The sequence below is a fragment of the Mytilus californianus genome, unplaced genomic scaffold, assembly GCF_021869535.1.
Source record: "Mytilus californianus isolate M0D057914Y unplaced genomic scaffold, xbMytCali1.0.p SCAF_12, whole genome shotgun sequence".
NCBI lineage: Eukaryota > Metazoa > Mollusca > Bivalvia > Mytilida > Mytilidae > Mytilus > Mytilus californianus.
The window spans coordinates 53,945,250-53,967,770 of NW_026262604.1; the positions used below are offsets into that span (position 1 = coordinate 53,945,250).

At 32.5% G+C, this 22,521-nt stretch overlaps 1 protein-coding gene and 1 long non-coding RNA gene across 2 annotated transcripts; both read right to left on the bottom strand.

Moving 5' to 3' along the window:
- Window positions 1–12,672: 12,672 nt before the first annotated feature.
- LOC127722020 (uncharacterized) lies at window positions 12,673–16,524 on the bottom strand. Its single transcript, XR_007991604.1, has 4 exons — window positions 16,092–16,524; window positions 15,243–15,441; window positions 14,796–14,914; window positions 12,673–14,138 (listed from the first exon to the last, which is right to left on the bottom strand). It is a non-coding gene; the product is annotated as an uncharacterized LOC127722020 (long non-coding RNA).
- A 19-nt stretch (window positions 16,525–16,543) lies between these two features.
- LOC127722018 (uncharacterized) lies at window positions 16,544–20,307 on the bottom strand. The gene is made up of 4 exons (XM_052228877.1): window positions 20,016–20,307; window positions 18,599–18,691; window positions 17,508–17,656; window positions 16,544–16,745 (listed from the first exon to the last, which is right to left on the bottom strand). The coding sequence occupies exons 1-4, from the start codon at window positions 20,245–20,247 to the stop codon at window positions 16,641–16,643; spliced, it is 579 nt and encodes a 192-aa protein (XP_052084837.1). The 5' UTR covers window positions 20,248–20,307; the 3' UTR covers window positions 16,544–16,640.
- Window positions 20,308–22,521: the final 2,214 nt, after the last annotated feature.

A 22,521-nucleotide genomic window follows, 5' to 3' on the forward strand; every position in this document is an offset into this window, starting at 1 on the left:
GTGTAATGTGACAAGAACATCATTGTAAGGTAACCACAAGATGCCATAGTCAATATCTGTGCAAGATGACCAGAGGTAACCAAATCAAATATCTGTGTAATGTGACAAGAACATCATTGTAAGGTAACCACAAGATACCATAGTTAATATCTGTGCAAGGTGACCAGAGGTAACCAGTCAATATGACTACAGGTAACCAACGTCAAAATATGTGTTAGGTGACCAGAGGTAACCAAATCAAATATCTGTGTAATGTGTCAAGAACATCATTGTAAGGTAACCACAAGATATCATAGTCAATATCTGTGCAAGGTGACAAGGAGTAACCAAAGTCAATATGACTAGAGGTAACAAACGTCAATATATGTGTAAGGTTACCAGAGGTACTCAAATTGAAAAATTGTGTAATCTGACCAGATTATAATTGTAAAGTGACCAGAGGTAAACATAATTAATATCCTTGCAAGGTTACCAGAGATAACCAAGTTAATCATATGCGTTAGGTGACCAAAACATCAGTGTAAGGTAACCAGAGGTAACCAAAGTCAATGTATGTGTAAGGTGACCAGAGTTATCCAAAATGAATTTATGTGTAGGGTGACCAGAGATAACAAACGTGAATATATGTGTTAGGTTACCAGTGGTAACCAAACTGAATATTTGTGTAATGTGAACAGAACATCAGGATAATGTGATCAGAGATTACCAAAGTCACAATTTGTGTTTTGTGATTAGAGGTAAAGAAATCGATATCTGTAATAGGTGATATTGTGTAACTTAAGTTAACATCTGTGTAAGTAAGGTGACAAAAGATTACCACAGTCATATCTGTCTAAAAAGAACCAGATTATCCTTGTAGAAGAGGGACGAAAGATACCAGAGGGACAGTCAAACTCATAGATCGAAAACAAACTGACAACGCCATAGCCAAAAATAAAAAGACAAACAGACAAATAAGTGTACAAATGACACAAAATAGAAAGATGACCAGGGTGAAGCATAGCCAATATCTGTGCAAGGTGACTTGAGGTACAGATGATGTGTACGTCGAATAGACAATGCCTGTAGAAACTTTTGATGGTAATACACATCAATATTCATCAGTGTTGGGTGTATGCAGATTGAATTGGTCTGTACTTGAGTAGCAGTTGATGTGTAACTTAAGTAGGCAAAGCCTTTCGAAAGTGTTAATAGTAATACACATTAGTATTCATCAAGGTTTGGTTGTACGAAGATACAATCGGTCTGTACTTGAGGTACAGTTGATATGTACGTCAAGTAGACAAAGCCTGTCGAATGTTTTGATTGTAATACATATTAATGTTCCTTAGGTTTTAGTTGATGTCAACGTAGTTGGTCTGTATTTGAGATTCACTTGATTTGTACGTCAATTAGAAAAAACCAGTCAAAATTGTTGTTGGTAATAGACATTCCTGTTCATTAGGTTCGAGTGTATGAAAATTGAATTGGTCTGTACTTGATGTGCAAATGATGTGTACTGCATGTAGACAAAGCCTGTTCAAAGTTTTGATGGTAATATACATTAATATTTATCATATTTGGGTGTATGTAGATTGAATTGGTCTGTACTTGATGGGCAGTTAATGTGTACCTCAAGAAGACAAATCCTATCGAATGTTTCGATGGTAACACACATTATTATTCATCAGGGTTGGTTGTATGTAGATTCAATCGGTTTGTACTTAAGGTGCAGTTAATGTGTACTTCAAGTATGAAAACACACATTAGTATTTATCGGGGTTGGTTGTATATAGATTCAATCGGTCTGTACTTGAGGTACAGTTGATGTGTACGTCGAGCAGAAAGAACAAGATTTTTCATTATAAGATGACCAAGGGTAAGCCTAGTCAATCTCTTTGAAAGTTAATCAGAGATAACCAACGTCAAAATATGTGTTAGGTGACTAGAGGTCACCAAATCAAATATCTGTGTAATGTGACAAGAACATCACTGTAATGTAACCACAAGATACCATAGTCAATAACTGTGCAAGATGACCAGAGGTAACCAAATCAAATATCTGTGTAATGTGACAACAACATCATTGTAAGGTAACCATAAGATACCAAAGTCAATATCTGTGCAAGGTGACCAGAGGTAACCAAAGTCAATATGACTACAGGTAACCAACGTCAAAATATGTGATAGGTGACCAGAGGTAACCAAATCAAATATCTGTGTAATGTGACAAGAACATCATTGTAAGGTAACCACAAGATACCATAGTCAATATCTGTGCAAGGTAACCAGGGGTAACCAAAGTCAATATGACTAGAGGTAACCAACGTCAATATATGTGTAAGGTGACCAGAGGTAACCAAAATAAAAAATTGTGTAATCTGACCAGAGTATAATTGTAAGGTGACCAGAGGTAAACACAGTCAGTATTCTTGCAAGGTCACCAGAGATAATCAAATTAATCTTATGCGTAAGGTGACCAGAACATCAGTGTAAGGTAACCAGAAGTAACCGAAGTCAATATATGGCAAGGTGACCAGAGTTATCCAAAGTGAATTTCTGTGTTGGGTGACCAGAGGTAACCAAAGTGAATATATGTGTTAGGTGACCAGAGGTAACCAAATAAAATATTTGTGCAATGTGAACAGAATATCAGGATACGGTGAATAGAGATAACCAAAGTCAAAATCTGTGTATTGTGATCAGAGGTAAAGAAATCCATATCTGTGATAGGTGATATTGTGTAACTAAAGTAAACATCCATGTAAGTAAGGTAACCAGAGATTACCACAGTCATATCTGTCTAAAAAAAAACAGATTATCAATGTAAGGTGACCACGGGGAAGCATAGCTAATATCTGTCCAATGTGATTTGAGGTACAGTTGATGTGTACCTTGAGTAGACAATGCCTGTAGAAACTTTTGATGGTAATACATATCAATATTCATCAGAGTTGGGTAAATGCAGATTTAATAAGCCTGTACTAGAGGGACATTTGATGTGTATCTCAAGTAGACAAAGCCTTTCGAAAGTTTAAATCGTAACACACACATTAGTATTCATCAAGGTTTGGTTGTTCGAAGATACAATCGGTCTGTACTTGAGGTACAGTTGATGTGTACGTCGAGTAGACAAAGCCTGTCGAATGTTTTGATTGTTATACACATTAATGTTCCTTAGGTTTTGGTTAATGTAAACGTAGTTGGTCTGTTCTTGAGATTCAGCTGACTTGTACGTCAAATAGTGAAAACCTGAAAAAATTGTTGTTGGTAATAGACATTCCTGTTCATTAGTTTTTATGGTATGAAGATTTAATTGGTCTGTACTTGAGGTACAAATGATATGTACTTCGTGTAGACAAAACCTGTCCAAAGTTTTGATGGTAATATACATTAATAATTATTATATTTGGGTGTATGCAGATTCAATTGGTCTGTATTTGAGGGGCAGTTGATGTGTATCTCAAGTAGACAAAGCCTTTCGAAAGTTTTAATGGTAATACACATCAATATTCATCAGAGATGGGTGTTTGTAGATTGAATTGGCCTTTACTTGAGGTACAGTTGATGTATACGTCGAATAGAGAAAGCCGGTCGAATACTTTGATTGTAATACACATTATTGTTCTTTTGATTTTGATTCATGTATCCGTAGTAGGTCTGTACTTAATATTCAGTTGAGTTGACGTCAAGTAGAGAAACAAACTGTCAAAAGTGTTTTCGGTAATAGACATGCATGTTCATTAGGTTCGAGTGTATGAAAATTGAATTGGTCTGTACTTGAGGTACAAATGATGTGTACTTCACGCAGACAAAGCCTGTCCAAAGTTTTGATGGTAATATACATTAATATTCATTATATTTGGGTGTATGTAGATTGAATTGTTCTGTACTTGAGGTGCATTTGATGTGTACCTCAGGTAGACAAAGCCTGCCGACAGTTTTGATGATAATACACATCAATATTCATCAGAGGTGGTTGTATGTAGATTGAATTGGTCTGTACTTGAGGTACAGTTCAAGTGTACCTTAAGAAGACAAATCCTTTCGAGAGTTGTAATGGTAACACACATTAGTATTCATTGTGTTGGTCTGTACTTGAGGTACAGTTGATGTGTACCTCAAGTAGATAAAGCCTGTCGAAAAAATTGATGCTAATACACATCAATATTCATAAGAGTTGAGTGTATGTAGAGTGAATTGGCCTGTACTTGAGGTACAGTTGATGTCTACGTCGAATAGAGAAAGCCGGTCGAATGTTTTGATTGTAATACACATTATTGTTTCTTGGATTTTGGTTCATGTAAAACATAGTAGGTCTGTACTTCAGATTCAGTTGATTTGACGTCAAGTAGAAAAAAAACTGTCAAAATTGTTATTGGTTATAGACATATCTGTTCATTAGGTTCGAGTGTATGAAAATTGAATTGGTCTGTACTTGAGGTACAAATGATGTTTACTTCATGTAGACAAAGCCTGTCCAAAGTTTTGATGGTAATATACATTAATATTCATTATATTTGGGTGTATGTAGAATGCATTGTTCTGTAGTTGAGGTGCAGTAGATGTGCACCTCAAGTAGACAAAACTTCTCGAAAGTTATACAATAAAACACATCAATATTCATCAGAAGTGGGTGTATGTAGATTGAATTGGTTTGTACTTGAGGTACAGTTGATGTGTACCTCAGGTAGACAAAGCCTATCGTAAGTTTTGATGGTAATACACATCAATATTCATCAGAGTTGAGTGTATGTAAGTTGCATTGGTCTGTACTTGAGGGGCAAATGATGTGTACTTCATGTAGACAATGCCTGTCCAAAGTTTTGATGATAATATTCATTAATATTCATTATATCTGGGTGTATGTAGATTGAATTTGTCTGCACTTGAAGTACTGTTGATGTGTACAACAAGTGGACAAATCCATTCGAAAGTTGCAATGGTAACACACATTAGTATGCATTAGGGTTGGTTGTATGTAGATTCAATCGGTCTGTACTTGAGGTATAGTTGATGTGTATCTCAAGTAGACAAAGCCTGTCGAAAGTTTTGGTGCTAATACACATCAATATTCATTGTTGGGTGTATGTAGATTGAATTGGTCTGTACTTGAGGTACAGTTGATGTGTACGTCGAAGCCGGTCGAATGTTTTGATTGTAATACACATTATTGTTCCTTGGATTTTGTTTCATGTAAATATAGTACGTCTGTACTTGCGATTCAGTTGATTTCACGTCAAGTAGAAAAAACAGTCAAAATTGTTGTTAATAATAGACATGCTTGTTCATTAGGTTCGAGTGTAAGAAAATTGATTTGGTCCGTACTTGAGGTACAAATGATGTGTACTTCACGTAGACAAAGCCTGTCCAAATTTTTGATGTTAATATACATTAATATTCATTATATTTGGATGTATGTAGATTGAATTGTTCTGTACTTGAGGTGCAGTTGATGTGTACTTCATGTAGAAAAAGCATGTCCAAAGTTTTGATGGTAAAATACATTAATATTCATTATATTTAGGTGTATCTAGATTGAATTGTTCTGTACTAGAGGACAATATTTATCAGAGTTGGGTTTATTTAAGTTGCATTGGTCTGTACTAGAGGTACATTTGATGTGTACCTCAAGTAGCCAAAGCCTGTCGAAAGTTTTGATGGTAATAGACATCAATATTCATCAGCGTTGGCTGTATGTAAATTGATTTGGTCTGTACTAGAGGTACAGTTGATGTGTACCTCAAATAGACAAAGTCTGTCGAAAGTTTTGATGGTAATAGACATCAATATTCATCAGAGTTGGATGCATGTAAGTTGCATTAATCTGTACCTGAAGTGCAGTTGGTGTGAACCTGAAGTAGACAAAGTTTGTCGAAAGTTTTGATGGGAATACATATCAATATTCATCAGAGTTGGGTGTATGTAAGATGCATTTTTGTCTGTACTAGAGGTACATTTGGTGTGTACCTCAAGTAGACAAAGCCTATCGAAAGTCTTGAAAGTATTACACATCAATATTCATCGGAGTTGGGTGTATGTAGATTGAAATGATCTGTACTACAGGTACACTTGATGTGTACTGCAAATAGACAAAGCCTGTCGAAAATTTAGATGGGAATACACATCAATATTCATCAGAGTTGGGTGTATGTAAGTTGCATTGATCCGTACCTGAGGTACAGTTGATGTGTACCTCAAGTAGACAAAGTTTGTCCAAAGGTTTGATGGGAATACATATCAATATTCATCAGCGTTGGGTGTATGTAAGTTGCATTGGTCTGTACGTGAGGTGCAGTTGATGTGTACCTCAAGTAGACAAAGCCTGTCGAAAGTTTTGATGGTAATACATATCAATATTCATCAGAGTTTGGTGTAGGTAACTTGCATTGGTCTGTACGTGAGGTGCAATTGATGTGTAGCTCAAGAAGACACATCAATATTCATCAGAGTTGGCTGCATGTAAATATTTGGTCTGTACTAGAGGTTCAGTTGATGTGTACCTCAAGTAGACAAAGCCTATCGAAAGTCTTGATGGTATTACAGATCAATATTCATCGGAGTTGGGTGTATGTAGATTGAAATGGTCTGTACTATAGGTAAAGTTGATGTGTACCACAAATAGACAAAGCCTGTCTAAAATTTGGATGGGAATACATATCAATATTCATCAGCGTTGGGTGTATTTAAGTTGCATTGGTCTGTTCTAAAGGTACATTTGATGTGTACCTCAAGTAGACAAAGCCTGTCGAAAGTTTTGATGGTAATACATATCAATATTCATCACAGTTTGGTGTATGTAAGTTGCATTGGTCTGTACGTGAGGTGCAGTTGATGTGTACCTCAAGTAGACAAAGCCTGTCGAAAGTTTGGATGGGAATACACATCAATATTCATCAGAGTTGGGTGTATGTAAGATGCATTGGTATGTACCTGAAGTAGACCAAGACTTAAGAAAGTTTAAATGGTAACGCACATTAGTAATCACCAGTGTTGGTTATATGTAGATTCAATCGGTCTGTACTTGAGTTAAAGTTGATGAGTACGTCGAGTAAACAAAGCCTGTCGAAATTTTTGATTGTAATACTAGTACACATTAATGTTTTTTATGTTTTTGTTTATGTAATCATTGTTGGTCTGTACCTGATGCTCAGTTGATTTGTTCGTCAAGTAGAAAAAGCATCTCCAAAGTTTTGATGTTAATATACATTAATATTCATTATATTTTGGTGTATGTAGATTGAATTGTTCTGTACTTGAGGTGCAGTAGATGTATTACTCAAGTAGACAAAGCCTGTCCAAAGTTTTGATGATAAAACACATCAATATTCATCGGAAGTGGGAGTATGTAGATTGGATTGGTCTGTACTGTTGGTACAGTTGATGTGTAACTCAAGTAGACAACTCCTTTCGAGAGTTGTAATGATAACACACATTAGTATTCATTAGGGTTGGTTGTAAGTAGATTAAATAGGTCTGTACTTGAGGTAAAGTTGATGTGTACCTCAAGTAGACAAAGCCTGTCGAAAATTTTCATGGTAATACACATCAATATTTATCAGAGTTGGGTGTTTGTAGATTGAATTGGTCTGTACTTGATGTGCAGTTGATGTGTACTTCATGTAGACAAAGCATGTCCAAAGTTTTGATGGTAAAATACATTAATATTCATTATATTTTGGTGTGTCTATATGGAATTGTTCTGTACTTGATGTCAATATTTATCAGACTTGGGTGTATGTAAGTTGCATTGGTCTGTACTAGAGGTACATTTGATGTGTACCTCAAGTAGACAAAGCCTGTCGAAAGTTTTGATGGTAATACACATCAATATTCATAAGAGTTGGGTGTATTTAATTGCATTGGTCTGTACATGAGGTGCAGTTGATGTGTACCTCAAGTAGACAAAGCTTGCCGAAAGTTTTGATGGTAATACAAATCAATATTTATCAGAGTTGGGTGTTTGTAAGTTGCATTGGTGTGTACATGACTCTTGAACTCATATAATATAAAAACCATTGTCTGAACCACATTTCCGTTAGACCATCGGACTTTAGTGTGATATCTGATCGCACTTAAACACAAACAACCATCGCACTTTAGCGTGACCATCGAACTTAAGCGTGACCATTGCACTTTAGAGTCCAACATACATATAAGCTATTGCTTATAGCATCTTAGAAATAGACTTAATGTAGTTCAGGGGTATAGAAAAATAAAATGCTCCGCAGGGCGCAGCTTGATACAATCGCAGAGGTCGAACCCTGAACAGTTGGGGCAAGTATGGACACAACATTCAAGCTTGATACAGCTCTGAATTTGGATTGTGATTAAATATTTGACACAGCATAGGTTTCTGACACAGAATGAATGTGGTCTAAGAACTTAAAAATTTTAAATTGGACATTCACCTATTATGGTCCAATATCCAAAATCTAAATACATGGTTAGATTCAGCATATCAAAGAACCCCAAGAATTCAATTTTTGATGAAATCAAACAAAGTTTAATTTTGGACCCTTTTGACCTCAATGTGGACAAAGTTGATAACGGGGCCCAAAAATCTAAATACATGGTTAAATTCAGCATATCAAAGAACCCCATATATTCAATTTTTGTTGAAATCAAACAAAGTTTAATTTTGGACCCCGATTTGGACCAACTTGAAAACTGGGCTCATAATCAAAAATCTAAATACATGTTTAGATTCAGCATATCAAAGAACACTAAAAATTCAATTTTTGTTAAAATCAAACTAAGTTTAATTTTGGACCCTTTGGACCTTAATGTAGACCAATTTGAAAACGGAACCAAAAATTAAGAATCTAAATACACGGTTAGATTCGGCATATCAAAGAACCCCAATGATTCAATTTTTGATGAAATCAAACAAAGTTAAATTTTGGACCCTTTGGACCTCAATGTGGACCAATTTAAAAACGGGGCCCAAAATCCAAAAACTTAATACACGGTTATATTCAGCATATTAAAGAACCCCAAGAATTCAAGAATAAAACCCCATTGAAATTGATCAAGAAATAAGCAATTTATAAGAAGTATCTTCTTTTGCACAATACTGTGCAATTGAATATTTCTTGCTATTGCGCAATACTGTACAATTGACTATTTCTTGCTATTGCGCAATATTGTCCTATTGTATATTTCTTGCTATTGCGCAATACTGTGCAATTGAAGATTTCTTGCTATTGTGCAATACTGTACAATTGAAAATTTCTTGCTATTGCACAATACTTATTATATAAAAATTTACACATCCTGTTTGGTGTGTATCTCCTACCATATCATTATTATTTGCTTTTAAATATAAATCAGAAATAACCAACTTAAAATGGAAAATTTAAAAAAAAACAAAAAAAGGAAAAAAAGAAAGAAAACCCCCCAAACCCCCCCCCCCCCCCCAAATTTTTTTTAACCCCCTTATGATTCATCACCCCCAAACTCAATCCCAGCCTTCCCTTTGTGGTATGGTACCTTGCAGTACAATTTCAGAGAGATCCATACACTTGAACACAAGTTATTGTCTTGAAACTAGAAAAATGCTTATTTTTGGCCCCTTTTTGGCCCCCAATTCCTAAACGTTTCAGGCAATTACCCCCGAACTCAATTCCAGCTTTCCCTTTGTGATATGAAACTTTGTAGTACAATTTCAGAAATATCCAAACACTTACACACAAGTTATTGTCATGAAACTAGAAAAATGCTTGTTTTTTGCCCCTTTTTTTGCCCCTAATTCCTAAAATTTTGAGGCAATTACCCCCAAAATCAATTACAGCCTTCCCTTTGTGATATGGAACCTTGTGGTACAATGTCAGAGAGATCCATACACTTACACACAAGTTATTGTCTGAAAGTTACAAAAATGCTTATTTTTGGCCCCTTTTTGGCCCCTAATTCCTTAACTGTTGGTACCATAACCCCCAAAATCAATCCCAACCTTCCTTTTGTGGTATTGAACCTTATGGTAAAATTTCATGGAGATCCATTCACTTAAACTAAAGTTAGAGTGCGAAAACCAATGTGTCTTCGGACGACGCCGGACGACGCCGGACGACGCCAGACGACGACGACGACGACGACGACGACGACGACGCCAACGTCATACCAATATACGACCAAAAAATTTTTAATTTTTGCGGTCGTATAAAAATGAAAGAATTTTCTTATACTTTGTGAACTTAAATTTTGTAGCATGGTTATTGAAAAAATCCAAAAAAAATTGGGGGTCACCAGCCATCTAAGAGATTTTTTGACCTCTGAAAATGAGTGCAAATAGGCTATATGGATATATAGGGAAAATGGACATAAAGCCTCTTTGATTGAATTTTCACAGCAAACAAAAAGACAGACGTTGCTCATTTTTTCATACTGAAAAGTTTGATGTCTCTATTTTATGAAATTGGAATAAAATTTGGGGGTCACCGGCCATCCAAGAGATTTTGTTACCTCTACAAATGAGTGCAAAAAAGGCTAAATATAGGAAAAATGGACATAAAACCTCTTTGATTGAATTTTCACAGCAAACAAAATGACAGAAGTTGCTCATTTTTTCATACGGAAAAGCTTGATGTCTCTATTTTATGAAATTGGAATAAAATTTGGGGGTCACCGGCCATCCAAGAGATATTTTGACCTGTGAAAATGAGTGCAAAAAGGCTAGATATAGGGAAAATGGACATAAAACCTCTTTGATTTAATTTTCACAGCAAACAAAAATGACAGAAGTTGCTCATTTTTTCATACTATAAAGCGTGATGTCTCTATTTTACGAAATTGGAAAATATTTGGTGGTCACCGGCCATCCAAGAGATTTTTTGGCCTCGGTAAATGAGTGCAAAAAGGCTAAATATAGGGAAAATGGACATAAAACCTCTTTCATTAAATTTTCACAGCAAACAAAATGACATAAGTTGCTCATTTTTTCATACTGAAAAGCTTGAAGTCTCTTTTTTATAAAATTGGAATAAAATTTTGGGGTCACCGGCCATTCAAGAGATTTTTTAACCTCTGAAAATGGGTACAAATAGGCTAATTTCTGAATGGATATAGGGGAAATTGGAAAAAACCTCTCTTTTTGAATATTCACAGGAAAAAAATGACAGAAGTTGCTAATTTTTATGCCCCATCGTAGCTGAGGGGGCATTGAATTTTACCCTTGTCCGTATGTAAGTCTGTTCGTCCGTATGAACGTCCCAGATTTGATTTCCGTTCTCCAGCTTTTATTTGCCTCAACCAAATGTTATGAAACTGTATCAAAATGATTTTACCACACAACACACACCAAGTTTTAATTTTGTTGGTGTCACTTTAACCGTTCTAGAGTTATGCCCCTTTACAAATTGAAAAATTGCTGAATTTTTCCTTTCCTTTCTCTAACTTTAGTTTGCTTTTACCAAATGTTATGATTGATATCTTGCAGTTTCCTTCGCATTTTCTTATCAAACTTTGAAGTATTATTAAGTATCATGTGCAGATTAGATTTCGGTGTAAATAGGCTGTGTTTGCTTTATATATAAGACTCATTTCTAGAGGAGCACCAACATAAAATACTATGTAAAGGAAACATGGCATTTTCTGTTTATTTTCTTATTATGATATGAGTTCGAATGTCCCATTAGTATGATTAATCGTTCTTTTATCACACATTAAAGATTCATATAAATGTGAGCATTTGTTCTTGTTTTCTTTTCATTTCTTTTAAATATTAAAAAAATACATTCCGAATAAATTTGACAAAAAATAGACTTACCATCACTACCACACATAATCAGCACAGTAAGTGCCCCCCTTTTTCCACTCCATTTGATTATCCAGTATTATGTGGTGATTATAATTATAATTGTTTTTCTTTTTGTGTGTTACCGAGTTGATTTAGGGAATTAACATGACTAAGCATATTTCTTGATAGAAGTGAAACAACAACATGTGATCTAATACATTTATTTTATTTTCAATGGATATCTGTTCTTACGTTTGTTTGTACATATATAATTAAATAAAGATGCCAAATAAATAACATGTTTTTCTCAGTTAGAAATACTGTTTGTAGTAGCTAGGTTAAATAATTTCACTGAATAAAATTTGCAAAAGCCTTGCTAATAATATAAATTTTTAAAAACATTAAGACATTTTGCTTTGGACTTCAACATGACAAATTCTAGATTTAACCCTAATTTGGTTTATTATACAATTATTTGCAAAATGTAGATCATAATGAATATGTGTAAAATTTCATTAACTATGTTCAGCACAAACATTGACCTAACCAATAAGTGAATACATGTATCATCATGTAAACATCAAATAGTCATGATTGAAGTCATCAAAATAGTGTTTGTTTGAATATATTTGCCGTAACTTGTATAAGTCATTCTGATATCATTTTATCCCATATTCAATCTTTTAAAGATGGAGATCTCCTTCTTTCCCATCCACAGAGGTAGGAGTATAATTATGCAAGACATCTCATTCAAAATTTTACTTTTTGAATATACAGTATTTTGATACTTCTGTACAAACAGATGAAAGTATGTTATCTATAAATAGATTTTTTAAAGTTCCAACAGCAATAACATTTCTAAATAACATTGGATGTCTTTTTACTAATATAAACACCTGAGAGACTACAATTGTTCCTGCTGCTTTTTTATAATTGTTAAGCTATTTTCCAAAATTTCTATATACTTGTTCTAATTGCCTGTACAAGCAATAAAAAAAATCCACCAAAATATATATAAAAAAACACAGAAAAGACTAAGATTTATAGAACTGTTAACTCAACATATTTTGAAACTCTTATCTCAAGTTGAACTTTTTTTCAAGAAACTGTACAGTCAAAATTTATCATACTATGTTCATACAGTCTATCTTTATGATCAAAATTTGGGTTATAGCTGGATAGATTACTTCACTGGATTATGTATGCATTAAAAACTCAAATGCATCTCCTCCAGTAAGAAATGGTTTTCCAATCAACAATAAATTATTACACAAACTTAAAAAAATTGATATCTAAAAAAATTCAAGGTTCATATAAAGTTGTATAACTATCAAAACTATTTGGTTTATATCATGAAGATATTTCTACAATACATTTACAAATATTACAGCAGGGCTCACACTACCATTTACACTAATTTACAGTACACATTAATGTTTATCTCTGATCATGAATTTCAACAAAAGGTTAGTTAAGGTAAAGTTCTGCATAACAACGATCAATTTTCTAATTCTTATCATACAGGAGGAATAATATTTTACGTTAAAACTTCATGACCTCCCATGTAACTGTATCATATGCTCTTAAAGTATTACCACTGACTGACTACCTTAACAAACATATTTTTCCTTTACTTGTGACTAATTAGATACTCATATACTCTTTGTATAATTATTTTGTTTGATGTCACTCTAACTACCCCAGTTGAAGACTTTTCTGTCATTAAGGCTTTGAGTCCTGCCATGTCATTTCGTTGTACTGCTAATTGGAAATGTTGAAACCTTAGGTTAGACCTTTTGGTCTTTAGTGCCATAGCTTTTGACAGACATTTTGATTGAACTAGCTCTTCAAAAGTTTTCAAGTTGGCCAATTGCATCTGGTATAACTGAGGGTAGCTAGGTGAAAAAGCAAGTTCACTAATAAATTGAGAAACATTACCTTTCTCAGTGACTAAATTAAAAAGTAATTTTGTGTCATACACAGCATTATGAGATTCATACTGTTGACTAATAGTTTATCAACGAGAAAAGACTGGCTATAAGATGACAAGCCAGGTGAAACGAGTTTAAACAAATTCAAAGAGTCTAAAAATGCAACAGTTCTTGCACATAGTTCACTGTACATATTCATAGATTTTAAAGTATGAAATAAAACATGGCAGTCAAATCGTTTTATATTATGTCCTACCAATACAGGTTTATCTGTGAAACTTGACAAATACAAATAAGTTAAAAATCAGTCATTCTTTCATGTTTATGCTTATAAACAACAGCATTACCATTGTAATACATTTTTTGTCCTACAATAGTGATTTTTGTTATTTCTGATGCTTCTCTTGAAATTTGTTGGTCTGGAAATATATATCGACTGAAGGAACTGTCTTTGGTGCATGCAGCTATCTGGGTTATATCAGAATATATACCTGAAGTTAAACATTTTGTTTATTATTGTGCATCTAAACTGTAAAAGGTATTTCGAAAAAGCAATTAATTGTCAAAAAATTATAAACAGGACTAAGTCTTCTATCCCTCTCATTTGAACTTTCGTTGATGGTCTTATTGGCAATTATACCACATCTCCTTATTTCATATCTCTCTTCATTGAAATAACTAAAAAAAAAAGTTTTGCTGCACTGGTCTGTAAATATTTTTCTAAAATTATCATCTTTGTATTTTATCTCACTTCCAAAATAAGGTAGATGCAAAGTGTAAATTGCTAAAAAAAATGAAAGAGTTATTGCCCCTTAAATGTATTGTTTCAGCAATTTTCAGTTTTTGGTTTTATTTCAACTAAAAGAAAAAAAGAACATTAGAATAATCATCAAAAGCAAGCTAAATTATCAAGGTGAGTCATTCATGATCCTCTTAATATACTTTATTCATAAGGCAGCCAAAATGCATTGACTTTAAAATTTGGCTTTACACAGTATATACAGACATTGATAATGTGTTTCTGTAGATATTGTTATATCTTTGATGTCATGAAAAAATCCAGTTCTTTCAATTTTAACATTATCCACTGAAATATTTTTTTATAATTGAGGTAACTCATTTCTGAAGTATAATTATGTATAACATACTTAAACCATTTGTCTTTAAATCAAAACAAACTATTGGTGCATCATCTATGTTGTAAAGGTTTCAGCTTCAGGAACTGCAGGTATTTCTTCTATGTCTATTGTTGCAAAATCTTCTAACCCTAATTAAAATAATATATACCAAGTCTTTGAAAGAAAATAATTTCAACTTTATAAAATATCAAAATCTACTAAAATTCATTAATATTTTGTGACTAAATTGTCCCAAAAATTACAATACTTCAGAAGTCTGGTAAATTTCATGATTACATCTTCATGTTAATTATATAACTTTAATGTCTGGCTGAAATCTCACGCATTTTCCTAAGCCTTGTTTCTATTTTAAAGTATATATTGATGCTATGTTTCTATTATAATAATAATTATGTATATTGACCTCTTCAAAAGTAAAAAGCACATCATACTTTCTGTCAATATAAGAATTATTACCGATTGAACTGTGGTATGTTCTCCCTTCTTTGACTTCAGCCACTGTTGTTTTTTGTAGGCGTTTCTTTTTGAGAACTTTATGTTGTTTTTTTCCCTGTTTGCTTTTTAATCTGTTTGTGTTGCCCTCTCTCTTCTTGTTTAATTTATTACCCCTGCTTAGGGTCTCATTTCCAGGTGACAGGCCTATAGATGTGTTTAACTGAAAAATCAATTCATTTAAAATCATGCAAGTCTTTATCATCTTTATAATAATTCCTTAAAAAAATCATATTTTGTATGCTTTTGTAATGAAAGTTGAAGGCATTTTGTAGTATGAATATTACATTTTGAGCAGCAATAATCAATCATTGAATAGAATTCGGCAAAATTGAGATTAATCTTGACCTGATGTAGAATAATCAGAATATTTACCCAGGAATCTTTAACAGTTGATATCATAATGTATTGGTTTTTTTGCTCATTTTTAAAGGCTGTAAAAGTAAGGGCTTTTCCAGAATTAATTTATGGGAAGGAGGACAGCACTTTTATTAAAATTTGATGGGTGGTGGTTATCTAAGAAAGATTGCCTGAACATTTATATGAAATATCCAATTTAAAATGTATGCATGGTTGGGTCAAATAAAAAGTGCCTTCCTACCCCCCCTCATTTGCAATCATACCGTATTTTCTTATTTTTATATTTTTTTAGTTTATTTTTTTTAATAGAGAAGTATATATATATATATATATATGAAGTGAGATTGCATTTATTACATGTTCATTGTGATTATTAAAGCCTTAATGTAAGTTGCTAATTTCTGTTCATTTGTCTTAATTGCAATTAAGTATAGGATGTTTATCAAATAATACCTCAGCAACATAATTATAACCCTCATTCTTTTGGAGTACGGCTGAGCTGACTCTGTAATTTAAAGATGCTGATGTGGAGAAATGTTTGGTTTTTAGAGCTTTGAGAGCAATTAAGTTATTAAAGCTTTCATTTGCCTGTGATGAGCCCAAGTTAGATAGCTTTTTAGACTGTGGAACCATTTTTTGAATAAACAGTTTCTCAAGATCTGATCTGTGTTCAGACGAACATAGGTCTTTTCCACAAGGAAGATTTGAATGGATATAGGAATCCTTGTCTTTAAGGTATCCACACCAAGTTTCATTGCAGTTATCATGTTCGCCAAATATGTGTTTTATTGATGCATGTAGGCCGTCCTCAATACCACTTGGATTACCTACATTCTGGTTGACAACGTATGTAAAGTTTTTAACAATTGCGTCACAAACCATTCCAGTTAACTCGTTGTGTTTTGGCTTTAGTTCATTTATCTTTGAAATAATGTTATGTTTGATATGATTTCTATCACTTATTTTTTCCATTTTTGAATTGGGCATTATTAATCGCTTGGCTCAGTCAAAACCTGTGGAATCATCATCTCCTACTACTTCTAATATATCCACTCCTTTTTCATCTAATTCCTTTAACATTTCGACTTCCATATCTGGTTCCATACCCTGAAATAGTTTTTAAAATAATGTGTATTCAGTAAACATTTAGATGATACCACAACCCCATATTTGATTATCAAAAGCCTTAAACTTTGCATTGACAAAATTTTTTGTAAAAATTCCTCAAAAATGAAAGCGTACAAGGTTTGATTAATTCAACAGTTGTATCTAACAATTCTAATAATCTGTCAATTATTTGAAATTGAAATGTTTTGGAAACACTAAAGAATGAATGGTCCTCACATTCACTTTCATCAACTAAACATTGAATATGCCAATTCAAAATTACAACTTATTTTCAAAGTAAATATTGAGGTGTTGTTTGTTTTCACAATGCAATGATGACGGGACGTATGATGAGATATCGTTGTCGTCTGTTCTTCTGTTGTCAACATGTAGGACATTAACTCAAAAACGCTTTAACTAATTTGCATAAAACTTTGATGAATTGTTATATATATTGATGTGAGATCCCTTTGGTTTTTTATAAATTTTAGATTTTACATTTCCGAGTTATGGGGTTTTATTCATTAAAAAAGGGGTGATTTTCCAGTTTTGGACAATGACTCAAAAATGCTTTCAGCAATTCTCATGAAACTTTAGTGAATTGTTTATATCTATTGATGTAAGCTCCCTTTTGATTTTTATACATTAGAAATATGACATTGAGAAGTAATTGAACTTTTTCTTTGAAAAAGTGATGGGCGTATCATGTGCTCATGGCGCAGCTGTTTATTACCATTGTTATTGCTTTCATATGGTAAATACCTTTGCCGAACCACTCCAATTCTTTCTACACTTATGTTGTCGTGGTAAGACACCTCTGCCCTTTGCCCTTTCACAAATTCTACAGCTTGATATGCGAACCTTATGGTTTACAACTTTGCCTGTGGTTTTTCCAATCAGTGTTGAAACTTCTTCAAAATGCAACATATTGAAGTTTTATATCTAAATCACAATGTTCAAGCCAAGATTTGAAAAGAACAGGTTTATATTGAGCATATCAAAGAACCCCATATACTAAAATGTTGTTGCTCATGAAATGTACAAAACCGAAGAGTTATTGGTATTTTTTTGTTTTTTTCATTTAACAAATTGCAAATTTGTGGCTTTGTGACCATTTTGAAAAAATAATGTGAAAGTTTGGTTTAGTTTATATCTGTATATTATATTTGTTCAGCATCTACCAGTACCTTGTTTAAAGAAACTTTAAACCACAAAAAGAAGAATATCTGCTGTATTATTTTTATTAGATTTGAGATTTTTTACCTTGACTTGTTGAAAAATTTAATAAATGGTCAACTAATGAATGACGAAATCTAGAATGTAGCTTGATAAAAGATAGGAAAACACTTTAAGAGTTGTTTGTTATACTCTAAAGAAGGCTAAAATATCAACAATCAATACATTCTATAGAATAGAAGCAGTAAAGTTATAATTTTTGTATCAATTTTAATTGATATTTCTGACTTTTTTGCAGAGTTATCTCCCGTTTTCAATGCAAATCTCCATAGGAATTTTAAATCATGATTTTTTAGTCTTCCTCAAGTAAGAATATATAAAACTTTTTGCTGTGTATATTTGGGGTATAATGCCTGGACTAATGGGTATGACTATGCGGTATGGGCTTTGCTCATTGTTGAAGGCCGTACGGTGACCTATAGTTGTTAATTTCTGTGTCATTTTGGTCTCTTGTGGAGAGTTGTCTCATTGGCAATCATACCACATCTTTTTTTTTATAATGGGGTATATTCCAAAAAGAAAGTAACTAATATTTAACAAGCAAAATGCATTTCTATAGATCCACCCCACCAGGTGATCACACTGAATGGACATGAAATAAGCACTGTCATTTTTACCTGATAAGCTGTAGTACGATCGGCCAGATCCTTTTTTCTGCCAGCATGTATCAGTACTTATGCATATTCCACTTCTACTGTCTGTTTGATCTTCTAATTTAATAGGAAAAAAATGCACATATAATATATATATATATATAGAAATAAGCAGTAATTATAGACCACTTCTGTAATCCACTTTGGTCTTGACTGTCCTTAACTAGTGTGATTAATTAATATCAATCTTGGTATAGTCTGTATAATTGATTCGAAAAATGCTCGTCCAGTCTTGACTCTGTCTCAACCTGTGTCTACAATCTTGATCTTCAAATTTAGTCTAGACTGGTCTGAATGAGCCTATCTAACTATATAATGAATTTTATATTAATTTTACAAAATTTCAGGTTATTTGGTAGTTTGTTCATTGCTGTCAAATTAAAGGCTTTGATTAATAGGTAGAAAAAAATAGAATTTTCAGTTCTGAATAAATTAATATAGTGACCTTTAATTATAACTTTAAATTTTTCCAATTAACTTAGATTTTCATAAAACTTTGCAGCTATCTCAATTATATATTGATCTTACAGAATGCCATATTGTTTGGTAGCTTGGTGTATTGCTGTCAAATTAAAGGATTTCATTAATAGGTAAAAACAGCAAGAATTTTCAGTTTGGACTAAATTCTGATAGTCACATTTAAATTTTTATAAAACTTTTCTAAATCAACTTGGATTTTCATTAAACTATATAGCTATCTGAATTATATGATGATGTTATAGAATGCAAGGTTGTTTGGTAGTTTAGAGTGTAGCTATTAAATTTAAGGACTTAATTAATTGGTTAAAAAAAGCTAGAATTTTCAGTTTGGACTAAATTCTGATAGTCACCTTTAAATATTTTCATAACTTTTTCAAGTTATAATTCTGATTTTTCATCAACATCTTTAGCTATCTCAATTAGATATTGATCTTGCAAAATACCAGGTTATTTGGTAGTTTTCGCAACTTTTGTTTATTGCTGTCAAATTTTAAAATTTAATTTATAGGTATCTTTATGCATTTAGACCAAACTGAAAATTGTGACTTTTTTTTACCTATTAATTAAATCCTTAAATTTTATGGCAATCAACAAAATATCCACATTACCTGCATTTTGTAAGATCAATATATAATTAAGATAGCTGTATAGTTTTATGAAAATCCAAGTTGATTTAGAAAAGTTAGAAAGAAAATTAAGGGTGACTATCTGATTAAGTACAAACTGAAAATTCTTGCTTTTTTTTTTTTGGTTGAGATTGTAGAGACTGAGTCCAGACTGGTTGAGCATTTGTCGAGACCATATTCAGACTATACCAATATTATCAAGTACTCATCAGGCTTATAAAGTAAAGTATAAGAAAATGTATATAAATACAAAATAGCCATAATTGTTATCAAACCTGTTGTGGAATTCAATATTTCCCTTTGCAAGTGTCTTTGTTGTGACATGATGGCCTGATTATCAAGAACACTGCCGGCTTCATTTTCTCTAATTTTCAAGGTCTTTGCATCTATGCAATGGACATTAAGTGATGACAAAAAGTTTTTGAGCTGAGTCTCGCCAATACCAGTATGTATCATTTCTGTATTGTTTATTAAAAGATGTTTAATAAAAATGAATTGTGAATACATCAAAAAAATTGGTTCAATGTGTATTTTTTAACATGTTTAATGAATGAAGTGTTTTTCACAAGGCCTTTCATCATCACTACAAATTCTGTAATTGAGGCTATCAGAATTGTTTTTTAATGCAATATGTATATGTGAAGCCTAGGTGGTCGAGTGGTCTAACGTGTTGGATATAGTGCAATACGATTTTGTGCCACAATATCTCAGTAGTATGAGTTTGAATCCCGGCGAGGGAAGAACAAAATAAATTTGCGAAAGCAAATTTACAGATCTAACATTGTTCGGCTGATGTTTAAATGAATTATATATTTATATACCAGTAGACAGATGGTGTTATAAATGTGTTTGATGCTATAATTTATATATTATTGCGAACCCAATGAAAGTTTTCCACAGTGCCATCTCTATCTTGACCAGGTATTTAACCTTTTGTAAGTTCATCTGTCCTATTGAATGAATACAATAGCTATTTTTCTCTGTGTAGTTTATTCACTGGGACCTTTAAATTTCTTCAAAGAGAAATCTATCACTCATTGATTAATTTACCTGAGTAAAAAAAAATTTGGTAAATAGAGGAAAATAGATATAGGAAGATGTGGTATGAGTGCCAATGATACAACTCTCCATCCAAGTTTTATACTCAAAACTGCATGTGATGTTATATTTATTCAATATTGATAATATATGTTCAATCGGTTGAATGTAAACAGTGATGCAAAGTTGAAACATTAATAAAATATAAAAAAGAAGATGTGGTATGATTGCTAATGAGACAACTCTCCACAAGAGACCAAATGACACAGAAATTAACAACTATAGGTCACCGTACGGCCTTCAACAATGAGCAAAGCCCATACCGCACAGTCAGCTATAAAAGGCCCCGAAATGACAATGTAAAACAATTCAAATGAGAAAACTAACGGCCTAATTTATGTACAAAAAATGAACGAAAAACAAATATGTAACACATAAACAAACGACAACCACTGAATTACAGGCTCCTGACTTGGGACAGGCACAAACATACAGAATGTGGCGGGGTTAAACATGTTAGCGTTGATTTATGTTATATTAATAATATATTAATAATATATTTTCATTCAGTTTAATATAAACATTGATTCAATCATAAAAAGTTGATTTCTGACAAAACTTTCAACATTGTTCCTTTTAAAAAAAAATTTGTTTGACATGAATAAAAACTTGAAAATTATGATGTTCAAATTAAGATCTTCTTAAATGTATTCTATTAACTAGACAAAAAAAAAATCAAATTTCAATAGGAACATTGATAAAACTTTTGTTTGAAATCAACTTTTTATGATTGAATCAATGTTTATATTAAACTGAATGAAAATATATTATTAATATTGAATAAATACATCATCACACCCAGTTAATGAGTATAAAAAAAGTATTTTTGTCTATATATAAGAATTTTTTTTTACTGGGGTAAATTAATCAATGAGTGATAGATTTCTCTTAGAAGAAATTTAAAGGTCCCAGTGAATAAACTACACAGAGAAAAATAGCTATTGTATTCATTCAATAGGACAGGTGAACTTGCAAAAGTTTAAATACCTGGTCAAGATAGAGATGGCACTGTGGAAAACTTTCATAGGATTCGCAATAAATCCAAGATATAATTAATGATTTTGTACATGATGTGCTTTTTTTTTTCATTTTTCTCAATCAAGTAATTCTTTCTGTCAGTATTGTTCTTTTGTATTACTTTAATTGTTATTTTCTTATTATGTTGCCCCTTCAAAAGCGCCTTGTTTCTTCAATTTGAAATAAAGTATAATTTATATGTTATTCTTCTATACATGTACAGATGTACAGGGTTATGTTTTTCTTATATATTTTATGATAGATATAGGAAGATGTGGTATGAGTGCCAATGAGACAACTCTCCATCCAAGTAACAATTTAAATAAACTGCTTCGCTGAGCGCAGCTGGATACGCTCGCAGAGGTCCAACCCTGAACAGTTGGGGCAAAAATGGACACAATATTCAAGCTTGATACAGGTCTGAATTTGGATTGTAATTAAATATTTGATATATTATAGGTTTCTGAATAAATGTAGTCAGAGAACTTGAAATTGGTTATATGAAAGATTTCTTGCTGTTGTGCAATACACTGTGCTGTTGCGCATTACTTAGTAAATCTGTAGTCAGACTATAAACAAATAAAATCTTATAACTCGGAAATGTAAAATCGAAAATTTATAAAAATCAAAAGGGAGCTTACAATATAGATATAAACAATTCACCAA

What these genes read in the sequence shown, in the direction of transcription:
- LOC127722018 (XM_052228877.1), bottom strand. Translation starts at nt 20,247, where the DNA reads ATGTATTCACAATTCATTTTTATTAAACATCTTTTAATAAACAATACA. An exon ending in ATCGTACTACAGCTTATCAG is followed by an intron (nt 17,657 to 18,598) that starts GTAAAAATGACA and finishes TGCATTTTGAAG; the next exon opens with AAGTTTCAACACTGATTGGA. An exon ending in ATTGGAGTGGTTCGGCAAAG is followed by an intron (nt 16,746 to 17,507) that starts GTATTTACCATA and finishes AAACTATTTCAG; the next exon opens with GGTATGGAACCAGATATGGA.